Source organism: Lepidochelys kempii, chromosome 19 (genome assembly GCF_965140285.1).
Source record: "Lepidochelys kempii isolate rLepKem1 chromosome 19, rLepKem1.hap1, whole genome shotgun sequence".
Lineage (NCBI taxonomy): Eukaryota > Metazoa > Chordata > Testudines > Cheloniidae > Lepidochelys > Lepidochelys kempii.
This window is the reverse complement of record NC_136398.1, coordinates 917320-935933: the sequence shown is the minus strand read 5'-3', so window position 1 is coordinate 935933 and position 18614 is coordinate 917320. Positions and strand designations below refer to the sequence as shown.

Here is an 18614-nt window from a genome sequence, read left to right as displayed (position 1 = left end):
GTGTCAAGTGGAGTGCCCCAGGGGTCGGTCCTGGGGCCGGTTTTGTTCAATATCTTCATAAATGATCTGGAGGATGGTGTGGATTGCACTCTCAGCAAATATGCGGATGATACTAAACTGGGAGGAGTGGTAGATACGCTGGAGGGGAGGGATAGGATACAGAGGGACCTGGACAAATTGGAGGTTTGGGCCAAAAGAAATCTGATGAGGTTCAATAAGGATAAGTGCAGGGTCCTGCACTTAGGACGGAAGAACCCAATGCACAGCTACAGACTAGGGACCGAATGGCTAGGCAGCAGTTCTGCGGAAAAGGACCTGGGGTGACAGTGGACGAGAAGCTGGATATGAGTCAGCAGTGTGCCCTTGTTGCCAAGAAGGCCAATGGCATTTTGGGATGTATAAGTAGGGGCATAGCGAGCAGATCGAGGGACGTGATCGTCCCCCTCTATTCGACATTGGTGAGGCCTCATCTGGAGTACTGTGTCCAGTTTTGGGCCCCACACTACAAGAAGGATGTGGATAAATTGGAGAGAGTCCAGCGAAGGGCAACAAAAATGATTAGAAGACTGGAACACATGACTTATGAGGAGAGGCTGCGGGAACTGGGATTGTTTAGTCTGCAGAAGAGAAGAATGAGGGGGGATTTGATAGCTGCTTTCAACTACCTGAGAGGTGGTTCCAGAGAGGATGGTTCTAGACTATTCTCAGTGGTAGAAGAGGACAGAACAAGGAGTAATGGTCTCAAGTTGCAGTGGGGGAGGTTTAGGTTGGATATTAGGAAAAACTTTTTCACTAGGAGGGTGGTGAAACACTGGAATGCGTTACCTAGGGAGGTGGTAGAATCTCCTTCCTTAGAAGTTTTTAAGGTCAGGCTTGACAAAGCCCTGGCTGGGATGACTTAATTGGGGACTGGTCCTGCTTTGAGCAGGGGGTTGGACTAGATGACCTCCTGAGGTCCCTTCCAACCCTGATATTCTATGATTCTATGACTGGTAGCACATTGAGCACCAGGGGAAATAAAACAACATGCACACTGGATAGGCTGTGATCCAGAAAGGATGCAAAGAGAGCATGACATGCACCTTATAAGATGAGCATGGATATCTTGGGTTGTGAGTGTATTACACTGATCTCATACTGCAACTTCAGAGGTTTTTATCTCTTTTCAAACAGTGAGAGATACGGCTGTTTGCCTATCAGATTGTTGTGCAATCACCTCAGCAGCCCTGAGGGAACCACACAGTTTCTAATATCTTATACCTACTACAATAGTCTGAATTTTAGAATGGTGACATACATATATATATTCAAGTAGTAATTCACTTCATCAGCAGGTTCTTTAATAAGATTTATTCAGACACACACTGGCTGTGCCCTAGTGCCTGTACAAGTTTCAATTTGAATTTGTTTCATCAGCCTTATTACCATGATCCATGAACCACATGTGCATCTTCATGCTCAGAGCATTCTCTAGTGGGCTTTTATTAATACATCATAAAGACACAAAACAGCGCCTTCCTTCCTGCTCCCCAAACCGCTGACGGGGATTACTTCACCCAGCACAGGGATGCAGCCATTTCTGGGGTGGGTCCATCAGATGTTGCAAAGGGATGCTTCCCCTGACCTAAGCAGCAGCCACAATTGCTGTTTATCCAGGGAGTTGCCCCTCCGTGCAGGACCCAGATGCAGCTGCCTCTGGGGTAGGGCATGACAGCTGTTGATATAGATTAGAAGGGGAGAGGAATCCTGCACCCCACTGAAACTGCAGGGGGATTCAGCGAACCGGAACGGAGCCCCAGGGGGCCGGGGGGGGAAGGGATCACAGCGTTCACAGCCTGACTGGGCCAAAGAGACAGGGACCAGCCCCCCGCGCCGCCCCCCACCAGGCAGCCCCATCCCCCAGCACCCCGCCCCCATCGGGCTCCCACCTCCCTCGTCCGCCTCACCATCCCTCCGCCTCCCGGCCCGGCCGCCTCCGGCCCGGCGACCCCGGGGCACCCGCACCCAGCACCATCCCTGCGCCTCCAACCACCCCGGCCCCTACCTCCGCGGAGCCACCCGGCCGCGGCCATGGCCCTCAGCTCAGCCTCCTCCGGGCCCCGCCCACGGCCTCCCGGCCCCGCCCACGGCGGGCCGACCGCCCCCAGCCCCGCCTCCGGGCCCCGCCCCTCCACTCACCGGGCCCCGCGGGCGGGCCTCCCCCCAGCCCCTCCTCCGAGCCCCGCCTCCTCCAATCACCAAGCCCCGCCTCCGAGCCCCGCCTCCTCCAATCACCAAGCCCCGCCCGTCTCTGCCAATCACCGCCCTCCAAAAACCCGCCATTTCCCTTTCACACCCGTCCCGCTCCGCTCCCCTCCTGTTCGCCTCTGTCCCGGTCTCCACATCCTTCCCCACCGTGCCCGTGGAACGCTGCGGAGCGAAACCTCAGAGCGCCCGCGCCGGGCCCCCCCCTTGCGCCCCCCGGCGCGCCTCAGAGCGCCCGCGCCGGCCCCCCCCCTTGCGCCCCCCCGGCGCGCCTCAGAGCGCCCGCGCCGGGCCCCCCCCCTTGCGCCCCCCCGGCGCGCCTCAGAGCGCCCGCGCCGGGCCCCCCCCCTTGCGCCCCCCCGGCGCGCCTCAGAGCGCCCGCGCCGGGCCCCCCCCCTTGCGTCCCCCCGGCGCGCCTCAGAGCGCCCGCGCCGGGCCCCCCCCCTTGCGCCCCCCCCGGCGCGCCTCAGAGCGCCCGCGCCGGGCCCCCCCCCTTGCGCCCCCCCGGCGCGCCTCAGAGCGCCCGCGCCGGGCCCCCCCCCCTTGCGCCCCCCCGGCGCGCCTCAGAGCGCCCGCGCCGGGCCCCCCCCCCTTGCGCCCCCCCGGCGCGCCTCAGAGCGCCCGCGCCGGGCCCCCCCCCTTGCGTCCCCCGGCGCGCCTCAGAGCGCCCGCGCCGGGCCCCCCCCCCTTGCGCCCCCCCGGCGCGCCTCAGAGCGCCCGCGCCGGGCCCCCCCCCACCCCGCATCCCCCGGCGCGCCTCAGAGCGCCCGCGCCGGGCCCCCCCCACCCCGCATCCCCCGGCGCGCCTCAGAGCGCCCGCGCCGGGCCCCCCCCACCCGCGTCCCCCGGCGCGCCTCAGAGCGCCCGCGCCGGGCCCCCCCCACCCCGCATCCCCCGGCGCGCCTCAGAGCGCCCGCGCCGGGCCCCCCCCCCGCGTCCCCCGGCGCGCCTCAGAGCGCCCGCGCCGGGCTCCCCGCGCCACCCACAGCCGCCAACACACCCCCGGGCGCCCGCGCCGGGCTGTCTGCCTGAGCCCCCACTTTCTGTACTTCAGCGTGCGCCACAGCAGCCCTGGTGACCTGGGTCTCCGCTGAGGAAGCTGAGCCAGGGTCCCCGAGGCGTTGGGGCCCACAGGCAGCATCTGCAGGGGGCACTAGCAAACAGCGTCTCTGAAGGAGGCAGCGTCCCTCCGCAGCGGGGACTTGCAGGGACCTCAGGGGCCTCTGCTCTATACATGATGGAAGGGCAGCAGGATTCCCAGGAATTGGCCCTGCAGGTTAAATATATGCTGCCCCTGAAACCCATGTGCAGGCCTAAAGACTCCCACCTTGAGAAAAATATCCAAAGGGTTCTTACTTGGGGCAGATATTAACTGCTCATTTGAGAGCTTCCAGCTGTACCTCTGACAGCAAACATACAACTGGATCCAATGCAGGTTGCACTTAACTAGCACTATATATCCATGAAACTCACTTAGCGTCCAATTCAACTGCCCTTGAACTCAATGGCAAATTGGATCAGCCCTTAGTACTCCTGGCTTCCCTAGTATCCCTTGCACACCGAGCACTGTCTGCGCCCCAAATGCCATTAATCTCTCCTTGGACCCAATTATACCCTGAGCAGTCACGCCAGCCTTCATAACCTAATATCCCTGCTATACCAGATTGCAATACACAGGAGCCGATGATTTAAACCCTAGAAGCCATTTTACCTTTCCTGCTCCCTTTGACATTCCCTGCATGGCTACATTGTTCTTTACATCTCAAGACAGAATTATTGTCCATGGAAGAATGATAGTTATTCTGGGGGAGGAAACTCCAGTTATTAGGAAGAGGCAGGTAATAGTTATGGGGGATTCAATCATTAGAAACATAGCTGGATTTGCGATGACCAGGAGAACCACATGGTGACTTGCCTGCCTGGTGCAAAGGTTGCGGATCTCTCGAGACATCTAGATAGACTTATGTGTAGTGCTGGGGAAGAGCCAGTGGTCATGGTATATGTAGGTACCAGTGACATAGGAAAGGATAGGAGAGAGGTCCTGGAGGCCAAATTCAGGCTGCTAGGTAAGAAATTGAAGTTCAGGACCTCCATGGTACCATTTTATGAAATGTTTCCAGTTCCAAGCACAAGGCCAGTTAGACAGGCAGAACTACAGGGTTTCAATGTGTGGATGAGATGATGGTGTAGGGAGGAGGGGTTTAGATTTATTAGAAACTGGGGAAAGTTTTGGGAAAGGGAGAGCCTATGCAGGAAGGATGGGCTCCACTAAACCAAAATGGAACCAGATTGGCACTTAAAAAGGCCAAACAGCAGTTTTTAAACGAAGGGCTGGAGGAAAGCCGACAGGTGCAGAAGAGCACATGGTTCGGACAGTGACATTCCTTAGGGGGAAGATCTATTAATGGAGATTCTCTATGTCCCAGTAAGAAGGAGAGGATGGAAGATGATAAAATATGGGTAGGATCTGATGAGAAACAGTCAAATGAAAAAGATTCCTATTCAATTACATCATGTAATGGCAGACAGCTAAAAAGTGACAAGTTTTTAAAGTGCTTATATACAAATGCTAGAAGTTTAAATAATAAGATGCATGAACTAGAGTGCCTCTAGAGGATACTGATTTAATAGGTATCATAGAAACTTGGTGGAATGAGGATAATTAATGGGACACAGTAATACCAGGGTACAAAATATATTGCAAGGACAGAACAGGTCATGCTGGTGGGGGAGTGGCATTATATGTGAAAGAAAGCGTAGAATCAAATGAAGTAAAAATCTTAAATGAACCAAACGGTACCACAGAATCTCTATGGATAGTAATTCCATGCTCTAATATAAGAATATAGCAATAGGGATATATTACTGACCATCTGACCAGGATGGTAATAGTGACTGTGAAATGCTCAGAGAGATTAGAGAGGCTATTAAAATAAAAACCTCAATAATAATGGGGGATTTCAACTATCCCCATATTGACTGGGTACATGTCACCTCAGGACAGGATGTAGAGTTAAAGTTTCTTGACACCTTAAATGACTGCTGCTTGGAGTAGCTAGTCCTGAAACCCACAAGAGTAGAGGCAATTCTTGATTTAGTCCTAAGTGGAGCACAGGATCTGGTCCAAGAGGTGAATATAAGGGGACCACTTGGTAATAGTGACCATAATATAATTAAATTTAACATCCTTGTGGCGGGGAAAACACCGCAGCGGCCCAACACTGTAGCATTTAGTTTCAGAAAGGGGAACTACACAAAAATGAGGAAGTTAGTTAAATAGAAATTAAAAGGTACAGTGCTAAAAATGAAATCCCTGCAAGCTGTACAGAAATTTTTTAAAAACACCATAATAGAGGCTCAACTTAAATAGAGGCCCCCAAATTAAAAAAAACATAGTAAGAGAACCAAAAAGTGCCACCGTGGCTAAACAACAAAGTAAAAAAAGCAGTGAGACACAAAAAGGCATCCTTTAAAAAGTGGAAATTAAATCCCAGTGAGGAAAATAGAAAGGAGCATAAACTCTGGCAAATGAAGTGTAAAAATATAATGAGGAAGGCCACAAAAGAATTTGAAGAACAGCTAGCCGAAGACTCAAAAAGTAATAGCAATTTTTTTTAAGTACATCAGAAGCAGGAAGCCTGCTAAACAAGAAGTGAGTCCACTGGACGATCAAGATGCTAAAGGAGCACTCAAGGACGATCAGGCCATTACGTAGAAACTAAATTAATTCTTTGCATGAGTCTTTACGGCTGAGGATGTGAGGGAGATTCCCAAACCTGAGCCATTCTTTTCAGGTGACAAATCTGAGGAACTGTCCCAGATTGAGATGTCATTAGAGAAGGCTTTGGAACAAACTGATAAACTAAACAGTAATATGTCATCAGGACCAGATGGTATTCACCTAAGAGTTCTGAAGGAACTCATGTGAAATTACAGAGCTACTAACTGTAGTTTGTAACCTATCATTTAAATCAGATTCTCTACCAAATGACTGGAGGATACCTAATGTGACATCAATTTTTAAAAGGGTTCTAGAGGTGATCCCCGCAGTTACAGGCTGGTAAGCTGGACTTTAGTACCTGGCAGACTGATTGACACTATAGTAAAGAACAAAATTCTCAGACACATAGATGAACATAATTTGTTGGGGAAAAGTCAACATGGGAAATCATGCTTCACCAATCTGCTAGAATTCTTTGAGGGGGTCAACAAGCATGTGGACAATGGGGATCCAGTGGATATAGTGTACTTAGATTTTCAGAGAGCCTTTGACAAGGTCCCTCACCAAAGGCTCTTTAGCAAAGTAAGCTGTCATGGGATAAAAGGGAAAGTCCTCCCATCGATCGTTAAGTGGTTAAAAGATAGGAAACAAAGGGTAAGGAATAAATGGTCTGTTTTCAGAATGGAGAGAAGTAAATAGTTGTGTCCCCCAGGGGTCTGTACTGAGACCAGTCCTATTCAACATATTCATAAATGATCTGGAAAAAGGGATAAACAGTGAGGTGGCAAAATTTGCAGATGCTACAAAACTACTCAAGATAGTTAAGTCCCAAGCAGACTGTGAAGAGCTACAAAAGGATCTCACAAAGCTGTGTGACAGGGCAACAAAATGGCAGATGAAATTCAGTGTTGATAAATGCAAAGTAATGCACATTGGAAAACATAATCCCAACTATACATATAAAATGAGGGGGTCTAAATTAGCTGTTACCACTCGAAAAAGAGATCTTGGAGTCATTGTGGATAGTTCTCTGAAAACATCCACTCAATGTGCAGCGACAGTCAAAAAGCGAACAGAATGTTGGGAATCGTTAAGAAAGGGATAGATAATAAAACAGAAAATATCATATTGCCTCTATATAAATCCATGGTATGCCCACATCTTAAATATTGCATACAGATGTGGTTGCCCCATCTCAAAAAAGATATATTGGAATTGGAAAAGTTTCAGAAAAGGGCAACAAAAATTATTAGGGGTATGGAACGGCTTCCGTATGAGGAGAGATTAATAAGACTGGGACTTTTCAGCTTAGAAAAGGGATGACTAAGGGGGGATCTGATAGAGGTCTATAAAATCATGACTGGTGTGGAGAAGGTAAATAAGGAAGTGTTATTTATTCCTTTTCATAACAGAAGAACTAGGGGTCACCAAATGAAATTAATAGGCAGCAGGTTTAAAGCAAACAAAAGGAAATATTTTTTCACACAACGCACAGTCAGTCTGTGGAACTCTTTGCAAGAAGATGTTGTGAAGGCCAAGACTGTAACAGGCTTCAAAAAAGAACTAGATAAGTTCATGGAGGATAGGTCCACCAATGGCTATTAGCCAAGCTGGGAGAATATGGTGTCCCTCGCCTGTTTGCCAGAAGCTGGGAGTGGATGACAAAGGATGGATCACTTGACGATTACCTGCTCTGTTCATTCCCTCTGGGGCACCTGGCATTGGCCACTGTTGGAAGACAGGATACTGGGCTAGATGGACCTTTGGTATGACCCAGTATGGCTGCTTTTATGTTCTTATGAAGTGAACAAGCTGACTAGAGACAGCCTGTGTTCAAAGCGATGAGCTCCACTGAGGGGAGCAGTTTGTAGTTCTGTCGTTGTGAGAAACGGTGCCCCTTGCATGACCAGGCTCTTCCTGAGCCAGCCAGGCCGCTTGCTCTGCAGAGATAGGGCTTTGTGCAGAGACACGTTCATTTTTTAAATGTATCAATTTACTGAGTAATAGCCTCTCCCCAAATTGAAATGGAAACATCTTGGTTAGAAATCAGGTCTTAGAGGAACTCAGGTTATTCAACAGGCCATAGAGAGTCCTTCCCAAGAAGCATTCTTGGACCAGCCTGTGACTAGTGCTCTTCTGGCTCTAACACCTGGTCTACCCTTAAGTTTTAGGTCAACATAGCTACGTCAGTCAGGGATGTGAAACCTAACTGACAGTATAGACGCAGCTCGGTCGACAGCAGAATGCTTCTGTCAAACGAGCAACCATTTCTCAGGGAATTGGTATTCCTACACCAACATTGAAAAACCCTTCTGTCAGCATAGACACAGTCTATGGGCTTATGCTGGCACAGCAACGATGCTGAGCTATGCTGGCATAGTCTCCGTCGGTCTAGAGGAAGCTGATGAGGCTCTAGGTAGGCATACCGACAGTCCCAGCCATTGCCTGGGCTGGAGTGATGGAGGGAACACCACCCAATATTTTTAACATTGTGATTTTAAATAATTAACATCTTACATGCCTCTAGTGTCTTTCATCTCAAGTCAAAGGATCTCAAAGTGCTCTATAAACCTAAACCTATGCCAAGAGAAAGTCCATACACAGGGATCACTGCACCCACCACTGAACGGTAGCCACCTCAGGGGTGAAACATGGACATTGTTTAACAGCACAATAGTACTCCCCTAGGACAGAACTGAAAACTAATTGAACCACCAATCCTTCTGCCCAGCATGGCTGATCACAGGAGGGAATCCCACATGGAAAGATGGCAGCTGCGATACAGCTTAGGTCACGTCACTACTATGGGGACTATAGTGGCATAGCAAGGCACCATAGCTATGCCGGCATAACCCTCTAGCATTGACGTAGGCTACAATGATGAAAGGGGTTTTGCCATTGCTGTAGGAACTCTTCCTCCCCGAGTGACAATAGCTAGGGTCAACAGAAGCATTGTTCTGTGACTTAGCTGCATCTACACTGGGGGTTAAGTTGGTGTAGCTAGAGCACTCATGGCTGTGGATTTTTCACATCCCTGAGAACTGTAGCTATGTTGACCTAAGTTTTAAGTTTCAGAGTAGCAGCCGTGTTAGTCTGTATTCGCAAAAAGAAAAGGAGGACTTGTGGCACCTTAGAGACTAACCAATTTATTAGAGCATAAGCTTTCGTGAGTGAGCTGTAGCTCACGAAAGCTTATGCTCTAATAAATTGGTTAGTCTCTAAGGTGCCACAAGTCCTCCTTTTCTTTTTAAGTTTTAAGTGTAGACCAGGCCTTAGTCTTTAAGGGGAGGAAGACGGAGTGGGGAACAGGAGTATCCAACAGTTGCTGCCTCCCTGGAACCAGTTCTCTGTGATCTCTTACAGCATTAGCACAAGTCATAGCTTCGGATTTAGTGTCTTGAGGATCAATTCTAGGCTACATTTTACTTCCCTGCTCCATGAGTGGTGAGCCCAAGCAAGGCTACAATATAAATACTATTCCTACTTGCTACTGAGGCAAAGCTCAGAGCATCTCTGCTGAGTCATCTAGTGACAGACAAGAGTGATGGATCTGGAAGTTTAGTACATCCAGAGGCCTGTAAGCTAGCTGTGTAAATACAAGTGGCAGCAACAGGGATACTGGAATTGACATTCCTCCTACGATGAGAGAAAACATGATACAAAGACAAAATCCTAACCTAGACTTCCTCCTTCGTCTGCAGCATCTGTACCAACCTATGGATTAATTTCAATACTTATATGACAGAGGGTTGTACCTGGTCGGCACTTGCTGATCTCCTGTAGGAATGTGCGTGTATGGGACCCAAAAGGCAATCGCACCACCAGCTGACCATCTTCCGAGCTTATCTGGACAGTCACATCAGAACCTACACATGGCGGGAAGAGGAGAGTTGGAATTAATGCTGCTAAGTTTGCAGAAGACACTTACAGTTTCTAAACACTACTTTAGGTGCTGCAGGCCCACAAAAGCCATGCCAGCACTGGACATGTTTCCACATCTGCAGTACTCAAATCAGTAGAAAACCACACCAGCTGCGAGGAAAGAAATCAGCTTCATCACCTCTTTCAGTTTCCTGTATTTGAATGAATTTGTTTTATTTTTAAATAGGATTTGTAAATAATCATCATTATTATTCCTCTAGTCCCTTTCAGCCCAACTGATCCCAAAACGTTTTATAAAACTTAAACAAACAGAAAAATTAGACAAGGAATCCCTACCCACGCCACTGAAATACAGTTGCATTTGAACAGCGGTTAACACATTTTGGGGGCTTTCACAATTTAAATAAATGATAATAGTATCCAGCTGATACTCCAGTAAAAGCTAGGGAGACCGACTAGAACTCATCGTTTAGCAACAATCCGGAATCATTTAGCCAAACGATAGTTTGAACTGGGGTTGGCAATACACTTGTTAACTAGTAATAGTGTCCAGATTTATAAACTACCCAATAATAGCAAGACAAGACTCCGTCATTGCACAGAGTGTGTCCAGTTTGGAGCAGCTCAGCCCCTGACATCCCATAAGCAACCTTGAGCAAACTCCACAAACCAAAAATCGTGGAATAATGGTTCATACAGAGCTTGTAACCTCAGTATATGGGAATCTTTCTTGTACCTCGTGGGAATCATAGCAACAGAAGAGACTCACCAATGATATGAAGGTCACTGTCAGGTGTAACTGTCAAAAGAGAAAAGCAGTTCCATTAGAAAACCTGGCAAGTGGTGCCTGAGCCACACTGCTACTATCCAGGGATAATACTTCATAAATAGCTCAGGCAGACCAACCCTGAGCACCCTCTGATAAGGGACAGAAAGGGAGGCAGAAGAAGTCAGAAAGGATAGGAGGCCATGAGTATTATTTGGTAACTCTAAGGTCTCCTCTTGCCAGAGCTGGGGGTGCATAGTATAGTTTGGGTTCCATGGGGTGCAATGCAGCCTGTTTTTCTGAGAATGTTAATTAATTACACTGGATTCAGCTGTTTAAAAGTTACAGCACAACAAGGCAAAAGGTGATCAGTTTCCAAATTTCAGGCAGCAGCACAGCAAAATTCAGATTCTGTTCCACACACAGATCCTCTCTTTACCTGCCCCCAAGAAAAGATGGCACCTGACTGATCTCTGAGGAGCAGAAGCAAGAACCTCCTTCCAGGAAGCGAGTGAAGGATGCAGAGGGCAGCTCTACCTTCTTCTGCTGCAAATCCTTCGGTGATCGGCACGACTCTCTCCAAGCAGACATCCTCAGCTGTTATAGCCATTCGCCGATGAGTGTACAGGAAGAGCCTGGAGGCAAAGAGCAGGGGGGGTAATGCCACCTCCATTCCAGCATCAGCACTGAGCTCCCTGCAAGCATGGTTCAACACCATCCTATCCCAGCACCACACTCACCTGCTAGCACAGCCCCTGCAGCTCCTGTCCCTGTCCCATGCCTGCCAGCGCACCCCGTAAGGGTGGGGTTTTTTAAAATTAATTTATACAAGTTGCTGGTGAAAAGTACCAGACTAACAGCCCTGGAGTCTAGCCTCCTCTGATTAAATACAGATCAGGTACAAAACAGGTAGTGGCAGGGCAAACGACCTTCCCACATTACTTTGCCAAATCCCGACATGGAGAGAGCACCTTTGGGGTGGGAGGGGAGTTCATGTAGTTCCATGGCCCCTTCAATTCTGGGGCTTCCTGCTGAGACTGCCAGCCAGAGGGCCCTGCCTTCCCCATATGAGTGGCCCATCAGACATTGTCTCAAGCACCTACGCATGCTCTCCATGGGTCCGCACAAGGCCCAGAAGCCGGCTCTCCACACTCTCCTCACCAGCCAGGATACCCTGTACCGCATGCAGCTCATGGTCAAGGAACGGCCAACAGAGACACAACTCCTCTAGGGCAGCCAGAAAGGCAGGAGGCTGAGCTCTCTCTCTCTCAACCTGTCTTCGACTGCAGCAGCCACCAGCTGCTCAGCCTCTGGGTTTCCTGTCTGGAGCCTCCATTCGCATCCAGAATCAGTTAGGAGCCAGGTGTTCTGCCTCCTTAAAATTCCTCCTGCCATTTCAGCTCAACCCTGGATTCTCCCACCACGCTCTGTCCTGGGCCATTGTGTGCAGCCACTTGCCTCTTGAGAAAGACTCTCTTCCACCTGCGGTGGTGTGCGGAGTGGTCCACTTCCACTCTGCCCCGGCCATGCAGGGAGTTGTAAAGCGTGACTGGTGTTTTGGATGGAAGGTGTCGGGGAAAGGGTTTTTTGCTCAATTAGGGGCCATAGAATTTGGCCCAATATTATTAGCACAGCACCCAGGCCAGTGTGCCATGAAAAGGACTGGGACATACAAGTTGTTTTGGATTAACAGATGGCCTACAAGTAATGATCCTGTCTCCATTGATACTCAGTAACTCTGAGAGGCAGAAACGGGGGACAAAGGGGTGTGATTTCCCTGGTAATTCCAAGCCACGTTCATTTATCTACAAAGAAATGCTTGGTGCAAAGGATATGATCAGGCAGGTCTGTCCATCCGCCAGGGTCTCCTGAATAGCAACTGATTCGTCCATCCTCCAGGCCTGGAACGCAAAGGGCTGCTGTCAGTGAATTACATATGTGAATTCGCCAAGTCGATTTAATGCCACTCTGCAACAACCAGGCCACAAGCTGGTGCCAAGCAATGAAGCTCCTACCGCACTCGACCATGCAGTGAGCGAGTGGGACACGCTGATCTGACCATGGCTGTGGGTTGCATCAGCCCAGGCAGAGTGACTCAGCCCAGCCTGTGGCAGGGAAACAGAGGCCCTGTCTGCACTACAGACCAAGCCACGCTACCTGGCAGCTTACCGAACACAGGCCGGTAATCGATGACTTTGCAGACTTTAAAGCAGACTTTGCAATGTAAATCAGATACGTACCAGCTGCTGTATTTGTACCAGATCCTTCCCCTGCGGCCTCTTTCCCGCTAAGGGCTCAGATTGGAGACGCAGACAGGATCACTCCACCTCAGATGCTCCGGCAGTCGCCTGAAGTAGCTTCAGCCAGACCCGCTTTCTGAAACTGTGTCACGAAAACGCTGAAATCATGTCTGCTGCCAGGTTCCTCGTAGCTCCGGCCCCCTCTGCAGCTGGAGCCCCCTCTTCTCCTGCCGGCCTCCTCCCCACTTCCTCCTCTCCACCCCGCTGCAGCCTGGCTGCTTTCCCACTTCCTCTCTGGCTTGTTCCATCTGCTCTGGCCTCTTCCCCCTTCTCGGTGTCCCAGATCTCCACATCAGGAATCTGGGCGTTAAAGCAGGAGCAGCTGGCAGGGCCATGTCTATGGATTTGAATGGAAGCAGCAATCCAGCTCCTGTGAGCCCTGCAGACCCTCACCTCACAAAGGAACAGGCCCATCTTTGTTCTATCTCCCAGACACTGGCCAGATCCATGCTCAGACCCAGGGGAGAATCTGCAGTGATTTCAGATGGATTTTTGTTCCCTTTTGGGGCTAGTTCTCTCGACACGTAAGCAGGTTTTTCTCACTGCTGTTGGCCCCTCAGTGGAGCAAACAGGACATCACGGCAAGTAGGTTTTTCATTTCATAGCCTTTCTCTAAGGACACTGTCCCATCACCTGCTGGCACCTGGAGCAAGTGCCGTGTCCAGTGTTTCTGTTGCACCAGGTTAGCTGGTGCCTGTGCCCTTTGCTTTTCTCAAGCTATTTCCTTATTTTCTCTGTTAATTACTTAGAGCCAAGCCCTTTTCTCCATATGTTTTCCCAGCCTCACCTCTCCCTGGCACCTGTCACACACAGACAGGTGATCAGCCCTCAGGGCACTGTATGGTACCTGGCTGTAGGCTGCCATTTGACATCAGCAGTCTTCCTTCAACTCCCAGCATTCCTCCTGCCTCCTGCTCCCGCCCTGCACTGAGCCCTCCACATCTAACCCTTTAATTACATAACAAGCAATGTATTATGTCATCTTACAGGTCACATATGAATAAATAAATACCTTGTCCTTCCCAGTGTTATCAGAACGCTTCGGAGCCATTGGTTTTTCTCCGGGATTGCATTTCTGCTCGGACACCCAGAGGACGCTCACTTTCACTTTGTGGCTCAGGCCCTGGCCCAGTGTGGCAGCGGTTGGATTTCAGACAATGCAGGGGAAGGGTTAAGACTAAGAGCCGTTATGACAAATACATAAACAAGCATCACAAAAAGCTTTTTAAAAAAATAAAACTCAAATGTCGGGCTCAAACTACCTGACAGTTTCCCCTTTAAAAAAGAGCAAACAAATTTCCCGCAAAATGTTTTTTTTTCCCCCTTCCTGATACAAAATATAAACAAGCCTCCAAATCCCCAGGTATTTTCTTATATTTTATTTCCTGCTTTGATTAGAGAGTTTAGAGAAGATTTTCAAAACTGACTGGTGATTTTGGGTGCCAAACCGGAGACTCAAAGAAACCTGTGGAATTGCTGAAAGTGCTGAGCGCCTATGCTTGGAAATATCAGACCTAAAGGGAGCAACATCCCTGCTTAAAGCAGATCTCATTTCTACAGAGCATTCTGAAAAAAATCTTAATCAGAATAAAGGAGACTCCAGGACTAGTGAAGCCTTGGAAAGATTCATTTCATGGCAAAATTCAGAACACCATCTCCTCTGTCCCACCTCCCTGAGAACAAATCATTTCCGATTAAAATGCAGCAGCATCTTGGGCCACAGCTGGTGTGAGCAAAATGTGGAGCATCTGCTTCATTATGCAAATCAATCATTGCGGAGTCTCTCTGGGAGCAGGTGCCAGACCGAGGGCTTGTCTACCCTTCAAATCCTGCCACAGAGCAGCTGAACCAATGCAGCGGCACCCCTGTAGCACTTCAGTGAAGACGCAACCTACGCGGACAGGAGAGCTTCTCCCATGGGCGCAGGAACTCCACCTCCCCAAGAGGCCACAGCTGTGTCAATGGGAGAAACCCTCCCCTCAACAGAGCGCTGTCTACACCGGGAGTTAGGTCGGTATAACGGCGTTGCTTGCGGGTGTGGATTTCCCCTGAGCAATGTAGTTATACTGACATAAGTTGCTAGTATAGACCAGGCCCAAGAAACCAAACCAAACCCTCTGCAGACTAAAGACAGGAGAGCGTGGCTTCAATTAACAATTGTCACAATCGAGTTCCAGCTGCACCTGTCGTGGCCAAGCAGTTATGCAACAAAACACCTGCCTTTGTTCTGAGCATTCTCTCATGAGGCTGGGGCTACACCCTCCCTCCGGTGCTCCCATCATGAGTGAAATGGTGTGGAGGGGGTTAATTCTTCAGTGGTTTCTATACATTCAGCATGTGTGAAGCTGCTGACTTAGAGCATTGCACAAATGTGAGACCATCCCCAGTCTGACGGACAGGAATCTGACCCAAGGGGAATCACTGCTAAGATGGGAGAGAAGAGGGCTGCTGCTGGAGCAACCAGAGCGGTTACACTAACTATGCCTGTGAGCCAGCCTCTGGGCGGGCGGGCGGGGCGGGGAAGAGTAGAAAGGGGTTGGCCAAAATATTCCATTTGCTTAATGTTATTGGGGGGGGGGGGAATTCTTATTTGAAGAAATTAGGTGCATTGTATAGAGTGTTATAAATGAATGGCTGGGACCCCAGGAGCATCTGCTGAGCTGGCCCAGGGTGGAGTGGAAGTAGAGGGGTCAGGGATATTAGGAAAAACCTTGTTTTGCCAGTAGGCTGCTGTAGATGTTTTTTTCCATCTGCCCTAGAGGGACACTGAATTCCTAAAATTCTGCAGCTGTTTTTTTATTTTCTAGAATCCTGAGAATGTGGCGCCATTTCACGTTTCGTCTCTTCCAGGTTTTGGGAATGATTAGGGAGTAAATATCCCTCTTCTAAGGTAACGCCCCAACGGCAGGAACATTCCTGGCTGTAGGAGAAAAGGACACCTGCTGCTCCAGAGCCAGGCTCCTGCTAGCTCCTGAGCAGAAGCTCACAACAGTGGGAAGGGAGGAGGCAGACTGCAAGGAAAGCTTAGCCTGGGGATTGCAAACTATAAGAAGTATCCGTAAAATGCTGCAGGGGATGTTTGTGTGTGTAATTTATGCCAGCTCAAGTATAAACATGAGCATTAAGGCCTGCCAGCAGCTGAGGTCTGCATCCGATGAAGTGAGCTGTAGCTCACGAAAGCTTATGCTCAAATAAATTGGTTAGTCGCTAAGGTGCCACAAGTCCTCCTTTTCTTTTTGCGAATACAGACTAACACGGCTGTTACTCTGACACCCAAACAATGATGACAGGATCTGTTCCTCTCAAAGGCAGTTGTTAGCACAGTGTGAATTTTTCCACTAGCACTAAGCAGTGCCCTGCTTATGATTTGTCATAAGCTAGCATTTGAGGTCTGTAACAAATAAAAGCCCCACCTTTGGGGTCTGTAAACACATCAGAACGAGTCGGCTGTAGACTAGGCTGCAGGAGTCACAGCACAGAGTAGGCAAGGCAGTCATGGGAACAAGGAGTCCTGCACAGAGGAAGGGGCACACTGAAGACTTCAAGGAGTTTGGCTGAAAATAATAACCGAGTCCCCATGCCAGCGAGAGGGAGGTCGCCAGGCACTTCCTAGTTTAGGCTGCCACAGCAATGAAGGGTTTATTGTACACGTCGTTTCAGCCACATTCATCACCCAAGGGCCTGCCAACCACTCTCCCCCACTCCACATCTGCCTTGAGTCACTGTCTCCCTGACCTCCCCAGCACGACAAGCCCTGAAACAGGCTTCAGCCATGGCAGAAGATCGCCTCCAATAATTAAACACGGAGGTTGATAAATATATTTATTTATAACGCCTCTTCAAAGGACAGATTCTGAAAATAGAACAACAGAGTACAACAGTCACAACAGAGCTCATATCTATCATCAGCTACCAGCAATCTCTGCCTTGTGGTTTCCAGCAAACATAATTCAGTCACTTAATCAGTATCAGCTACATTGGGTGCAACAATTGGTTGCAGCAGATTCTTTTAGACACAGACTAATCCCGGATTAAACACATGGCTAGAATGAACAGTCCCTTACGATCCTGGTTCTACTTTTATTAGTCACCCTTCAGACAGTAAAGACTCCGGGACTGGCAAACAGGCTCCTAAGACATATGTGCCACTTTTAGAGGAACGCTGTTTCCTTGGGTAAGATTCTAGAGAAGAAATATGGTGTTCCTAATTTAGCCCACCCAGGTAGGAGACATTCCATCATCAGTGTGGTTATAAGCTAGTTATTGAGGTCAATGCTTAGAAAAGCTACATTGCAAGCAGGTCACTACCCCAGGTGGACTTTGCTTGTGCCTGGATTTATGGCAGGATTTTCTGCCCTTTCAGAGGCTTCTTCCACCCCATCATTCATATAGCTAGATGCATGGGCAGTGGGTGAACCACAGGCTCGGGGAGGATAGCCCCTGACCTGGCCCACCCCTTCTGCCTGAGGACCTGCTCCTCCCACCCTCCTTCCCACCCCGAAGCCCAGAGCCACCCCCACCAGGCTGCCGGAGCTGGGTGGCCCCAGACACCCCAAGTCCCAGCTGCCCTAGCCCCAGTGGGCTTCCCAGAAGAGCAGCAGCCTGCCTGAGCTGGGGCCAACTAGCAGCAGGAGGGGGTCCCAGGGCAGAGCATGGGCAGGGCCACGCGGGGATGTTGGAGAGGCACAGCATTCCCCAGCTTATTATCCGCACCGCCCATGCAGGATGTCATTCATTCCAGGTAATCCAAAATCTCAGACTAGTAAAGTCACACGGCCGTAGCCCCAGGGTGCTTCACTTTGTTTGAAGTCACACAGTCCTACGGGTTTTTGGCAGGGAAGTGGGCAGCTTTGCAGCCTGCTTAATGCACAGGCTGTGTCTGCTCTGTTCCCCTTTGGATTTCACAGGGAGAGGCACAATCATGGGGGTTTAAGGTTCATTAAAAACACAAGGTTCCAAAAAGAAACTAACCGTGGAAGTTAAAATAAGGCTTAGAGGTCGTGTATGGAACTTGGAAACAGCAACCTATTGCTATTCAGAACTACTCCTACGAGCTAACTTCAATCAATCAAAGAATCAGATACACTAATACCAGCCAACATTCAAGTCAGCTGGGCCAGTGACTGTCAGCAGCGCGGCTGCCACCTCAGACCAAGTTAAGGTCAGACTTGTGCTCTCTGGCCTATGGAGGGTGGTGAATACGTACAGCTAGGGGAACTGGGGAACTACTACCTTCAGGGGTCAGCGGGGCCATTGATTAGTCCCTGATGTGGGGCAGCGTTTACCAGGATGCTGGGAGACTGGCCTAGCCTCAGGAGATGTTATGACAGGAGGTTCTACAAACTTGGCCGTTAGGAAGATGCCAATGATTTCAGCCAACAGCTCAGGCCAGTTGGTTTACTGGCTAGGCAGCTCTTGGGTTAGGAACCCAAGGGTGTGTCTACACTTGAACTGCAGCAGCTCCACTGTAGCACTTCAGTGCAGACACTAGCTATGCCAACGGGAGGGGTTCTCCACCTCCCCGAGAGACAGCAGTTATGGTTGAGGGAAGGACTCTTCCATCGACCTAGCATTTTCTACACAGGGGTTAAGTCGGCAGAGCTACGTCTCCCAGAGGTGTTTTTCACATCCCTGAGAGACGTAGCTATGCCAGTGTAAGCGCCCAGTGTAGACCAGCCCCAAGTCCTGCCTTGCCCCCTCT

The 18614-nt window shown here is 49.8% G+C and overlaps 1 protein-coding gene across 6 annotated transcripts in view; it reads right to left on the bottom strand.

Annotated features, from left to right (window-relative positions):
• The window catches only part of INPP5B (inositol polyphosphate-5-phosphatase B), a 51994-nt gene extending 38905 nt beyond the window's left edge, over positions 1 to 13089 (bottom strand). Inside the window, exons 1-6 of one of the 6 annotated variants that reach the window (XM_073317435.2) lie at positions 12854 to 13089; positions 12449 to 12514; positions 11717 to 11796; positions 11151 to 11248; positions 10617 to 10646; positions 9721 to 9831 (exon numbers count right to left, since the gene is read on the bottom strand). In XM_073317435.2, the coding sequence (XP_073173536.1) occupies positions 9721 to 9831; positions 10617 to 10646; positions 11151 to 11248; positions 11717 to 11796; positions 12449 to 12505 (376 nt within the window). In that variant the 5' untranslated portion in view covers positions 12506 to 12514; positions 12854 to 13089. The other 5 variants (XM_073317436.1, XM_073317437.2, XM_073317439.1 and 2 more) reach the window with 5 other exon arrangements.
• Positions 13090 to 18614: the final 5525 nt, after the last annotated feature.